Source organism: Ailuropoda melanoleuca, chromosome 5 (genome assembly GCF_002007445.2).
Source record: "Ailuropoda melanoleuca isolate Jingjing chromosome 5, ASM200744v2, whole genome shotgun sequence".
In the NCBI taxonomy this organism is placed as follows: domain Eukaryota; kingdom Metazoa; phylum Chordata; class Mammalia; order Carnivora; family Ursidae; genus Ailuropoda; species Ailuropoda melanoleuca.
The window spans coordinates 54,602,512-54,615,673 of record NC_048222.1 but is presented as its reverse complement, the minus strand read 5'-3'; the positions used below and the strand labels follow the sequence as shown (position 1 = coordinate 54,615,673).

General features: G+C 39.3%; 1 protein-coding gene across 1 annotated transcript in view; it reads left to right on the top strand.

Annotated features, from left to right (window-relative positions):
- Nucleotides 1-2,190: 2,190 nt before the first annotated feature.
- SCG3 (secretogranin III) overlaps nucleotides 2,191-13,162 on the top strand; it is a 33,717-nt gene continuing 22,745 nt past the window's right edge. Inside the window, exons 1-7 of the mRNA XM_002920424.4 lie at nucleotides 2,191-2,620; nucleotides 3,308-3,360; nucleotides 3,863-3,908; nucleotides 4,002-4,214; nucleotides 8,620-8,762; nucleotides 10,019-10,168; nucleotides 12,583-12,760. Coding sequence (XP_002920470.1) covers nucleotides 2,530-2,620; nucleotides 3,308-3,360; nucleotides 3,863-3,908; nucleotides 4,002-4,214; nucleotides 8,620-8,762; nucleotides 10,019-10,168; nucleotides 12,583-12,760 — 874 coding nt within the window. The 5' untranslated portion in view covers nucleotides 2,191-2,529. The remainder of the gene's footprint in view (nucleotides 2,621-3,307; nucleotides 3,361-3,862; nucleotides 3,909-4,001; nucleotides 4,215-8,619; nucleotides 8,763-10,018; nucleotides 10,169-12,582; nucleotides 12,761-13,162) is intronic.

Genomic DNA, 13,162 nt, shown 5'->3' with positions numbered 1-13,162 from the left:
AATAAATGAAACTTAGAACCACTCCATTCAGAACTACACTGTGTCCAGCAGAAATATCCATAAAACTGAGGAATGTAAACTAATTCATGCCTTACAGTTTACTCAGTCTTCCACAGCTCATTTGATCAGAAATATAACATGTTCCTGGATTCAGTGTCCATTTAACACCATGATCTTGAGTCCAAATGGCAGAAAAAGGTCAAACACCTTTTTAAAAAAATTTTGGGAAGCAATACAATATGTTCAGTAGCCATCGCTTACCTTTATTCCACCCTGAGCTTCTCTCTCAGCTGCAAACATATATCGAGGGGAGAGGTGAGTCAGAAACAAGACAAATAAAAGAGTGAGGCTAAATGGGTGAAGGGAGTGGGAGGTACAGGCTTCTGGTTATGAAATGAGTAAGTCACCAGGATGAAAGGCACAGCATAGGGAATATAATCAATGATATTGTGATAGTGTTGTATGGTGATAGATGGTAACTACACTTGTGGTGAGCATAGCATAATGTATAGAGTTGTTAAAGTACTATGTTGTACACCTGAAACTAATGTTACACCGTGTCAACTATATTTTAATTAAAAAACTGGGGGAAAGTGACTTAAAAAATAGTGTGAGACTGAAGAATCATGTAAGCAATAGAGTGTCAGGATTGGTGAATGGCTATTTCACATAATATTCGGTAATGTTTCTTAAGTGCTGAAAACATTTCATGACTTATTTTTTAGGCTGTGTCAAAATATTCTTGGCATCAGAATGACTTGATCAAAACATGTACCATTTGATCCCCACAATGACATTATGAGGTAAACAGAGTGCGTCATCTCTGTTTTAAAGAAGAGGATTGTAAGGAAATTGACCCTTCACTCAGCTGGGATCTTAAATTGTGACAATTTTTTTAATGCAGTATACTAGTATACTGGGATAATAATGCTATGTTATCACTGCCAAGAAACAACTATTTGTTTTGAAATAGCTGTTAGATTGAAAGTACTCTTCAGATTCTTAAGGGAAGTATTTGAGTGACTTCCAAACTCAAAAACCTTCAGAACAAGGGAGATTTGTTTGTTAGCTTGTTTGTTTGTTTGTTTTTAGGTACTTGAATGACTAACTTGCTCCTTGAAAAGCAAGGGTGCAGAAATCAAAGGCCTGATTGTGCTGAATCCTTCTCTTTGGTCATTATTCAGATTGGTTCCCAGAATGCCACAGTCCGAAGGAAAGGTTCCAAGCTCTGTTTAAAAATCAGAAACTAAAGAGCTTACTCAGCATCCTGCTCACATTACTGTTGCTTGTATTCATCATTTAAAAGTCTTCTGATAACCTTTTTACGCGATAATATTAGGCTTCGGGGAATTTTCTCAGAACATAGGAAACACCTCCTGACCTAGTTATGATGTAAATGTTTTTTGTGACTATTCCCTCTCTTCAAAGACCTCTGGAACAGCCAGGCTCTTGGGCATAATTGAATCCTGGGGAAGAATTTTGCTGAAATGCAGGTTCGTTTGTTTGTTTGTTTTGTGGTGCTGGTGGTGATGAAGAGGGAGCTTTTCCCTTAGTGGGGAAGGGGGAATTTTACAATGAAACGGGCCCTTAATGCTTACTTAGCCCAGACTGATGAGGACATCCATGTTTGGGGGAACAGGTAACAGTTTTTTTAGCTCTGCTTCAGCATCTAGGAGAGTCAGAATGTGTAGCAGCAATCTACTTGAAAGAACGTTCCTTGAATTTCCCAATTCAAAAGTCTGCATAGAGCTAAGACAGACATAAGAGCACCGAGGGACGAGGGATGTTTTGTATGTCAACCCAAATCGCAAAGGCAGGGCTTTTCTAAGGATGTAAGAATTAATATATACATTTTGGGTACAGGAGATGGAGTGGAAAGAAGGGATTCTGGAGCAGATATCCCAGAACTATCCCAAGACAGAAACCTTCCTACAAGGTTATCTAGCTTTCCTCGACAGGTGCAAGGGCAGGGAAGGCATTTGGTCCTTGAGGTAACGTTTGGTTTGGAAGTTACGACAATGACGTCCAAGTTTATAGCAAACCAGGTGACCCTGAGCGCAGGAGCACCCGTAGGACTGCGGCACAGAAAATACGCTAGCCTGCCAGTTGCCCCTCCCCCTAGCATTCTTGGGGGATTGGAGTAGCATTGGAGTCGCTGACGCCATCCCTTCCCGCCTCTGGCTCTCAGGGAGCATGCGCCTCCTTCCTCACTTCCTCTCCAGAAGGGAGAGAGTAAGGCTACGCCCTAGCCGACCCGTGGCCGGCTTCGCGTCACAGGAACTTCAGCACCCACGGGGCGGACAGCGCTCTCCTCCACCTGAGGACCTGACTCCCGAGCGCCTGGAGCCTTTCTAATCCCTTTACTGGGTAGCCGCGCGGAGCTCCACCGGCCGCTGGGTCCCTGCCACTCTCCCTCCCCTCACCCGCGCTCCTAGCTCTTCCTGTTTTTACTCCTCCTTTTCATTCATAACAAAAGCCACAGCTCTGGGAGCCCGGCGCCAGGCTGTTTCAGAAGCCAAGCGTGGAAGAATGGGGTTCCTTTGGACCGGCACTTGGATTTTGGTGTTAGTGCTCCAAAGCAGCCCAGTTCAAGCTTTCCCCAAGCCGGGAGGCGGTCAAGGTACGTGGGCACTTTTCTTCCCACCTCCCTTTTATTTCGCCACGAAGAGGTAAAGCTTGGCAGAATCCCGTGAATTGTAAATCACCTTGCCTCTTTTCTGATCAGATCGTATCCGTGCATATTCATAGAGAAATCAGTTCGAATTTAGAAACAGGAAGACAGGTTTTTCCCCCCACACTTTTTGAATGATAGAGTAATAACATGGGTTGTTTTGAAAAATCTTATTTTGAAACTGGGCGAGGGGGGTGGTTTTTCCGCCTTAAAAAGTGGCATTTTTTTCCTAGTTGTCTTACAACCTTTCTCAGATATTTTATTCATACTATGTGCAGCATACGATAAAAGAGCTTTTAATGTGCCAGTAATGCCAATCCAAATTATGCTCTATCTAGCTGGAAACAGCTGGTAAGAGAAGTGTTAGAACTAAATGTTAGATTTCTGGGCAGAAAAATAAAAGTATAATTCTATTAACTCAGGAAGTACACTAGGATAATAAGCAAGGCAACGTTGATAATCGTCGTTATTGTATAATCTTGATTATCTTTGTTAATACATATTTTTGTTTCACAGTCATCCAAAAAACATTTCTCCTAATATTTGTTTTTCTTTTTTGGAGATTTTATGTAGTAAAAGACATATTGTGTCTTTCCACTGCACAATTAAATTTATATTTGTGTTTGATTATTCTAGACAAACCCCTACATAATAGAGAATTAAGTGCAGAAAGACCTTTGAATGAACAGGTAGGTTAAAAGTAAAATTATAAATGCTATTTCATTTTACTTTAGTTATTATATTTAATGTAATTATGCCATGACATTTTAGTCATTTTGAATTCACAAACTTCAGGAGCTTAATAGTAAATTGACAGAAATTAGGATGGAAAATATAGTTTGGGAAATTGTATGTCTTAACAGTTACATGCATAGAATTCTGTATAATACATAGAACTGACCATATAATAACCCAGTAAGCCCAATATAACATCCACTCTATTTTAAGACTGCTTAATTTATCAGATTTATCTTTCACCAATATTACAGAAGGGAATTAATATTTGTAGACCATCTGCCCTTTATTTTATCTCATTTAATCCTTATGGCAATGCTTTTAAATAGAAATTATTATCTACATTTTACAAATAAGAAAACTAAATCCCACAGAGATTAAATCATTTAGCTGTCATATTTGGTAAGTGGTGGAGCAATGATTTAAAACCAGGTCTATCTCCAATTTACTTCCCAGATTGCTGAAGCAGAAGCAGACAAGATTAAAAAAACATACCCTCCAGGTAAAAATAAATTACGTTGATATAATTTAAATAATGTAGGTTATGGAACTCTTAACTAAAATGGATGTGTTGGGCTTGGGGGCTTTTTTTCAGAAAACAAGCCAGGTGAAAGCAATTATTCCTTTGTTGATAACTTGAACCTGCTAAAGGCAATAACAGAAAAGGAAAAAATTGAGAAAGAAAGACAATCTATTAGAAGCTCCCCATATAATAAATTGAATGTGGAAGATGTTGATTCAACCAAAAATCGAAGACTGATTGATGATTATGATTCTACTAAAAGTGGACTGAATCATAAGTTTCAAGGTAAATGAGGAAAAAGAACTTTTGCTTCCTATTTTCTCTAACTTGGAGTCTTCCCATTGTGGGTTAAGAGAAAGTCTTATGTTTTAAAAACAGCCTTTGTATATTCGTAGTCCTGTATTAGTTAGGACCAAAATTAAGACAAAGCCCAAATTTTTGTGTGACGCATCACCTTCACAGAAGCCCAAATTTTATTTTCTCATTTTAAGATTCCTTTACTGATGCTTCGAAAACAATTTAAATCTGCTATCTATATTTTATGTGATTGAATTCATTTTCACATTCCGATTTATTTTAACTATTAGTACAAAGGAAATACCATAATTCTCAAATAATTAAATCAATAAAATGCTCCTCACAAAAGCTGAAATATCCATTACTTCCTTTTCAGTGTTCTTTTCCTAGTTGTATCTTTCTCCCTAGGTCATTCTAACCTTTCCATGGCTTTAATTATCATCTATAGCCTGATGTCTTATAACACTAGCCCACACTTCTCCTTCTCTGAAATATATATATTACCTATATATAAAATAGTTTTTTTTCTCTATCCTTGATCACCACCATCCTTGTCCAAACTCTAATCATGTCTCACTTGAACTACAGCAAAATCTTCTAATGGTCTTCCAGCATCCACTCTGCCCTTGTTGAACTCAGAGCACCCGGAGTGATCTTGTCAACACACAAGTATGAACTTGTCACTCTTGCATAAAACCCATTAGTAGATTCTTATTCCTCTTGGGAAAAAAACCAAAATCCTTAATGTGACTTCCATAGTCCTAGAAGGACAGATTCCTGTGTTCATCTAGCACACATGATATGATAGAAACCTGTTCTTTCCATTCATGACACTTAATATAATTTGTAATTTTACATTCCTAAGTGTGACTACTTATGTCTTTCTCCTTAACTAGACTGAAAACTTCACTAGAACAGAAACATTGTATACCCAGTGTCTGAATGTTTATGAATTCTCTGCATGAGTAGATGGATAAAGGAATGAATGAGCAAATAAAATAATACACCAGGGAATAAATGAACTATTGTATCTGAGCATTGAGGAGGAGAATGTATTTTCTGTGCTAAGGACCACTGCTTAAGAGTGACTACAGATTTTCTTTAATGTTTTTATTCTGCTCCATGGCTACAAGAGAATTATGCTGGTTATCTCTGCCAGAAAACAACTACTGATTAAATATAACTCTCATTGGATATCACAACCTGAGGAAAATTCAGAAGCATGTTGTATATGACTGGGGTAGGGGAGGTTGTTTATATTTTGAAACATTTCATATTGTGTGCTACTCACAGAAATGTGTTTCTCTTGAATTCTACTTTTTAACCTACAATATTTAGACTAGAAATAAATGGGCAGTGGATATAGCTGCATACAAAACAGTTTCAACTACTTTGATTAACTGACCATTCGATTTAACAAAATTTTTAAAAATAGTCTAATGTTTGTTTGACTACATTTTTTTTGGTCAAACTGGTTGTATGTGCAGGCAGAGGCATAGATCTGTTTGTGATCTGACCACTAACCTGAATAACTTATTTTTAAATTGTTCAACATTTTATTACCATCCCAAACGGGTTCAGAACTACCAAGTTCTAGCCCTGATGGCTCTAGGTTTATCATAGGAGTCATTTCTAGTCCACTTGAGACTACAGAGAAGGCTTTTGGAGAGAATGGTCAATGAGTGAATTAATGGTCTCCTCTCATACCTTGGAAATCTTGGAACTAGGTGGGTTTGGGACCACCAAGTTAACTGGAACCTCAAAGGAATGCAGACTTACATCCCAGAAGGGAGAGTGAGGGAGTGAAACTTCTGCAGGGTACTTTTACACCTTTAGGAAGCCTCCAGATGGGTTTGTGGTCTCCTTTTCTATCTTTTCTACAGTATATGTGATTCAGGATTTTTCCAAGTTTCTTTTATGAAGTAGTGCTTTGGGGCCCCTGTGTGTATTCACCAAACAAATATTCATTGAGCAATTACTATGTTTCAGACTATGAACTAGACAATGAGCTCTGTGACATTAAATATCATGCCTGAACTATTTATCAGTCTGTTTCCAGTTCTGGCCCATATTAAGACTTTAATAAAAATGTGTTGGACAAATGAATGTCAGGTACCACAAATAGATGCGAAGGATTCAAAAAATCTGGGAAGATAATGACTTGGAAGATGGTCCTTTTACATCCACTTAGAATGTTGTAGCTGCTTAAAAAGTGTTATGGATGTTGAACTCATATTTGCTTTCCCTCTGAGGGTATATACAGGAGGGGGAAATACGCTCTCGTGAGCAGTAGAGAAGTCACTCTGAGTAATTCTCTCCATTTTAGAGAAGTCAGGGAAAATCAGTGGAAGGTAAGGAGCAATGCCCAAGCGGTCAACTATTAACCCCATCTAGCAAAGGTCTGCTAGGGGAGTCCTAAGCTCCTGGCTCAAGAGAATGCAGCAGTGCAGCAGAGCAAAGAGGCTGTTTCTTCCGAGTGTTGCTCATGTTCTCCCTGTTATGAAGTAAATGAACTGAAAAACAGTCATCTCAGTTATTTTCCAGCTCCGGCAGGCAACCAGTACTCTTCCTTTATTTCAGGTCCTGAGGGATTAAGTGGGAAGGGAAATAAATTTTTCCACCTCTGCACAGACCTTGTGTAGTTTCTGCTCCATATATTCCCTAGAGTCTGTCTTGCAACCCACAAATGGAAGAATCAGACCTAAATAACAGTGAGTCTCTGCTCCTGAGAAACATGGATTAAGAACCCAGTCTTCAGGCAGTCAGGAGGGGACCTGGTTTTATGGGTTTTTTCTTAGGGTGTTTTCTGTTTATTAGTTGCTCTGATACAGAGGGATCAAAGGGCTCCTAGCTAATGGATTGGTCGACAGCTCAGCAATAATATACGGTCAGGAAGCTTCTAGTCCTCCATGTATAATCACCCTATTCAGTTTCCTAAGCTTCTTTTCAAACAAAAAGAAAATGTTCTGCCTAAGGCAACGTATATCTTCAGCTGTATAGATTCTGGAAGAAAGGTTGTGAGAGAACTTTCTTGTTTGAATCCTCAAAGTCATGGAAGAAAAAGACAGAATAAAAATAGAAATACTAGGCTCTTCTTTCTTTGAGTAAATATGATCAGAATTATTTAGGCAGATTTTGACCAGAGACTCAATTTTCATTTTCTCTAGAAGGTAATTGCAGTTGGTACAAATCCACCATATATAATAATTTTTAGCTTTCATATAATACTGCACATTAGCTTTCATATAGTACTTTGCAATTTAAAAGGAGCATTTACATCTTATTCCCTCCGAGCTTCATAATAATCCCATGAAGCAGATAATCCTATTATCTCCCTTTACAGTGGTATAGTGGTGTGTATATATCTATATCTATATCTATAGATATGTATAGGATATATAGATAACAAGTGGTGTCATGGGCTAAAATTCTGATGTTTCCAATCTGTCTAGAGATGACAGGAAGACTTAAGTGCCTTGTAAATTTGCACATATTAATATATTGATTGATGTGGTCTAGGTTAGAAAAGACCAACTGACACCTGAGAGTTGTCTTGGACCTGGTGCAGTGCTTCCTTGCCACCAGCCCTACTGTGCCTTTCCCTCAGGATGGGCTCTTGCTTTACTCTGAAGTAGTGCTGCCTCATGTGTTCCCAGGAAAGCCAAGGGTACATATTTGCAAGCATCTCTGCAGAGATTTACATAGATTTACATATTGCTTTATACAAATCTGTTGTCTCATTTTAAAAAGTTTAAATTTCAGACACATAAAATAAGTTCCGTATTCTCTAGAGTAAGGGGCTTATCACATTAAGCTGTCTTCCATAAAGGAGTTCTGACACACGTTCAGTTAGAAGTAAATATTTATTCCAAATAAGTCATCAAATCTTCAGTACACCCTCTCTGATTCTGGGTGTGAGGCAGGTTCCCCCACCCTCAGCCCAGGAATTTTCCAGCAGAAGGAATACGCGTGCAGATTATTACCAGTCTACTCCTTATATAGAAATGGAATATCAAATTATATAATATATAGAAGGGTGTTTTGGACAATATGGCATATTACATAAATATGGCCCACTGTAAAATTTTAAAAAACAACCTTGTTTGTATTATTAGTGAGAATAAAAAATGGAGAGGCCTTTTGTGTTGTCTTCAGATCTTCCTTTCTCTTACAATCACCTAAGTAGCTTTCAGAATTTCCATTACCCTCTTAGCATCTCACCTTTAAGTAAAATTTTATTTCAAACCAAGGGCTTATGTGGACCAAGCAACACCATAAATGCATTCCAAACATATCTGAGTGTACCAGAGCAAGGTACAGATTGTAAATATAATATGATCCATGAAATAGGCCTATGACAACTATGATATGGAACTGCGATTACTCTGTCTAGATGATCCAGATGGCCTTCATCAACTAGATGGAACTCCTTTAACTGCTGAAGACATCGTCCAGAAAATTGCTACCAGGATTTATGAGGAAAATGACAGAGGAGTATTTGATAAGATTGTTTCTAAACTGCTGAATCTTGGCCTCGTAAGTCCTGCATGACAATTAACCCATTTCTTAGTACAGTTCGGAATTTGCTAAGAAGCCAAGCCACATGATCCAAGTTGTAGCCAAATGTTTATAATACCTCTAATTTATATTAGTCACTGTAGGTTTTGAGGACAAATAAGACAATATTCTTCTAGGAACTTAGAGTCCACAGGAGGAACTACACAAACATACACATGCCCACAATGCAAGTGACATCAAAACCATGAAAGCAGTTCAGCATGTCAGAGGATGGGTTATCTACAGTTGGGCAACAAAGGAGAGCTTCAGGGAAGGAGGTGTTTGAGGTCAGCTTAAAAGGATGGTTAGAGGGGCGCCTGGGTGGCACAGCGGTTAAGCGTCTGCCTTCGGCTCAGGGCGTGATCCCGGCGTTATGGGATCGAGCCCCACGTCAGGCTCCTCCGCTATGAGCCTGCTTCTTCCTCTCCCTCTCCCCCTGCTTGTGTTCCCTCTCTCGCTGGCTGTCTCTAACTCTGTCGAATAAATAATAAAATCTTAAAAAAAAAAAAAGGATGGTTAGAATTTAACGTGCAGCAGTAAAAGATATGTGAATTGTGAGAAGAGAATAATAGGTGCAAAGACATGCAATGTTTGGGAAACTGAATGCAATTTAATCGGATCATCCCTCAGCCTGGCTCCCAGCCCTTGTACAGCCCTGTCAGGCTCTAGTAGGGTGCTAAATTTGCCTGTTTCAGAGGTTACCTGGCCATGACTTGCAGCTGAGTATTGAGAAATAACCCTCGAGGGGTACCTACCTGGGTGCCTCAGTAGGCTGAACGTCTGCCTTCGGTTCAGGTCATGATCTCAGGGTCCTGTGATCGAGCCCCATGTTGGGTTCCTGGCTCAGCGGGGAGCCTGCTTCTCCCTCTCCCCCCTGCTTGTGCTCTTTCTCACTATCTCTCTCTCTCTCTCTCTCTCAAATGAGTAAATAAATAAAATCTTTTAAAAAGAGAGAGAAGTAACCCTCAAGATGTTTCTTAAAATAAGGGTTCCATGGATTCCCAAAGATAGGCCTGATTACTTGTGTGGCCCAAAAGCACTTTTCTCCAGGAGTGCTGGGGCAGGCACTAGAATGGCCAGCAACTAACAGAGGCATAAACAAGGGTTGTCTAGAAAGAGGGACCAAAAGATTCTCTCATCTTCTAAAAAATGTATTCAACTACAGAGTTTAGTCTAGATTTTTTAATCGCAAGTATGAGAATACCAGTTATATGTGTTTTCACTCTTTATAACAGATCACAGAAAGCCAAGCAAACACACTAGAAGATGAAGTAGCAGAGGTTTTACAAAAATTGATCTCAAAGGAAGCCAACACTTATGAGGAGGAACTCAATAAACCGACAAGTGTGACTGAGAGTCAGGCTGGAAAAATACCAGAGAAAGTGGTATGTAAATGTGAACTCATGCATGTCATGGATGTGTGAATATGCATGTGCGTCTGTGTCTACTTGTATTTGTATATAATTAATATCCTACTTGGTGCTAAAGGAGATTTGGGATATGTGACACGTTTAACCCACTTAAAATATATCCTCACGAAATACCAGTAAGTTAAAAGATATAAATCAACTCTATGTTGAATATGAAGATACAGGTTATATTATATTACACAGTAAAGGTTGAATCTTATACTCCACAGTAAATTAACCCATAATGTTAGGTGGAAATGTTATAACCATTCCACATAACAACTGCTTGTATAATGTCAGTGGACTGGAACCAAATATTTCACAGCTCTTTCAGTATACAACTTCTGTTCACAGAATGTCATCATCTGCCTCCAGAACCCAAAAAAAGAAACTCGGGTTGATTTGATCCTCTGCCACACCAGCCTGTGTTCCCCAGAGCTAGCTAGTCTCCTGATAGTGCCTCTCTGTTATATCCTGAGCTCTTCCACCTGCTCTTTCCTCTTCTCATTGGTTCAGAGGCCTGGAACCATCCTTTACTTGGACTAGTCATTCATCCTTCCTTCCCCTTCCTGGACTCTGCGTCTCTTCATCTTTTCTTTGGCATCCACCAAGCTACTAAAATCTTCTTCCCCTCTTTGAATTCCTTGCAAAACTCTAGATGGATCTGACACAGAGGGATATAAGAAAATATCAAACTCTTCACCTCTCCACCAGAGCACCCAGACCCATGGTTCCTCATCCCCTCCAACATTGTATCCCAAATACAAAGAAAAAGAGTGTATAGACCTATCATCCTGTTTTGGAAAAGCCTAGGAAACAGAAACTGGGTCTGGATTTTTCTTTTACTAGAGAGCATAACAGCTCCCTTTGGTCTCCCTACTTCCGATCTCCACCAGCTTTCATTTTTTTAAACAGCTTTTAAAGATCCACTCAAAACATTCTTGATTTATCAAAGAACTCATGACATTCATTCAAGCTTACCCTCTGAACTGAAAGTGACACAGCTACTATATTTTCCTGATCTTTCACTCACATTTTGTACTCCTTATTCACCCATCTCTCAAACATCCATATGCTTGACCTGTTCACTCATGTCATCTAAATGCATTAATGCATTCGAAATATTCATTCAATACATATTTATTGAGGTACCAATTATGAACCAAGCACTGGGGATGTAATGCTCATTCAAAAAGATAGAATCCCTGCTCCCATGAAGCTTAAGGTCTAATGGAAGAAGTAGATGGTCTTCAAATAGTCACCTATTTTAACTACAACTGCCTTAAGTGCTCTGAGGAAAGAAACATGGTTCTATGAGACCTCGTTAAAAAGGAACCTCTTCTGGACTTAGGCTCAGGGAAGGCTTCCCTGAGGAAGTGACTTGAGCCATAACTGAAGGCTGAATAGGAGTTAACTTGTGAATATGAGACCCAGTATGTAGAGAAGAATGTGTGGAGTATCCAAATAGCTGCAACAAGGGCAGGGTGGCTGGCACACAGAACAATGAGAGGTCATCCTGGGAACGTGAACCCAGGGCAGACCAGGCAAAGCCTTGGATTCTGATCTTTATTGTAGGATCAATGGGAAAATAATGGAGGATTTTAAGCAAAGAAGTTACATGATCATAAAAGATAATTCTGGCTACAACATGGAAAATGCAGTGTTGGGAATAGATTAGAAGTAGTTGATGCACTGGTTAGGAGGTGAGAGATGAAAGTATCTGGACTAGAGCCAGGTAATGAGGAAAGAGAGAAGTGTACAAATTTGGGATAGATTTTGAAAGTAGGCCAACAAAGATGGATCGGATGAAGGAAATGAAGAGGAAGAGACAAAAAGTCTCTTAAATTTCTGTCTAGTCCACTGAATGAATAATGGATCATTAACTAAGATGCAGAACACTGGAAATGGATCAGGTCTGGGAGAAAGTGTCCTGTGTACCTTTCCAGATAGCCGTTAAAATTTCACTGAGAAGTCCCCAAGGTGTGACTGTTCTGTTGGTGTTAGATATTCTGACAGGCTTTCCTGTATCCTGTCATCAGTTCTATGACTTCAAAGCTCCCCTCCTTGGTGAAAGGCATTTCTATGAGGAGACACTCATGAGAACTGACAGAGGGGAACTTGGCCAACTAGGAGCCTAGAAATTCCCTGTCACTTCTCCAGGAGCAGGAGCCAGGGTCCTCAGGTGAAGCATATGTCTCTTAGCCCCAATGACCTTTCCATGTGGCTAGATGCCCACATGCCTGGAAAAGGGTTTGAATCTGCAGGAGATTGCAAAGGAGGAGGTATTCTTGCACTTCACATTCAAGGGCACCACAGAGGAAAGAATCAAGCTGGATTGTAATTAGTTCTAACAAAATGTTTATTTTTTATTGATTTCCCCCTCAATGGAGACTCCAATGGCAGCAATTCAAGATGGCTTTACTAACGGACAAAATGATGAAACAGTGTCTAATACCTTAACCTTGACAAATGGCTTGGAAAGGAGAACTAAAATCTACAATGAAGACAACTTTGAGGAACTCCAATATTTCCCAAACTTCTATGCACTACTGAAAAGTATTGATTCAGGTAAACACTGTGTTTTCTGAACATGTGGAATAGAAACACTAATTCCAGGAAATGTATGGGTGGGGTTTTCTCTTCCTGTTTTCAGTTTCTAAAGGCAGCCTTCAATGACATACATTGTGTCCTTGGGAAAAGGAGTTCACGTCAATTTTTTCAAAAGAAGTATACTAGTCATGAAAATATTTAGGAAAGGATAATCAGGAAAGGTGGAGTTTCTGAATAATTTAATCTTCTTGTTAACAGAGCTTTCTTTTATTTGTTCAACAAACAGTTACTGGACAAGTGTGGTGTTTGGGGACATTGAGGTGAGCCCTGTGCGGATGAGGAGAGAAATCAGTGTCCCTGCCTGACTTGCTCAGCCTCATATCTTATTGCAAATCTTTTTTTTTTCTTTTTAAGGCTGTA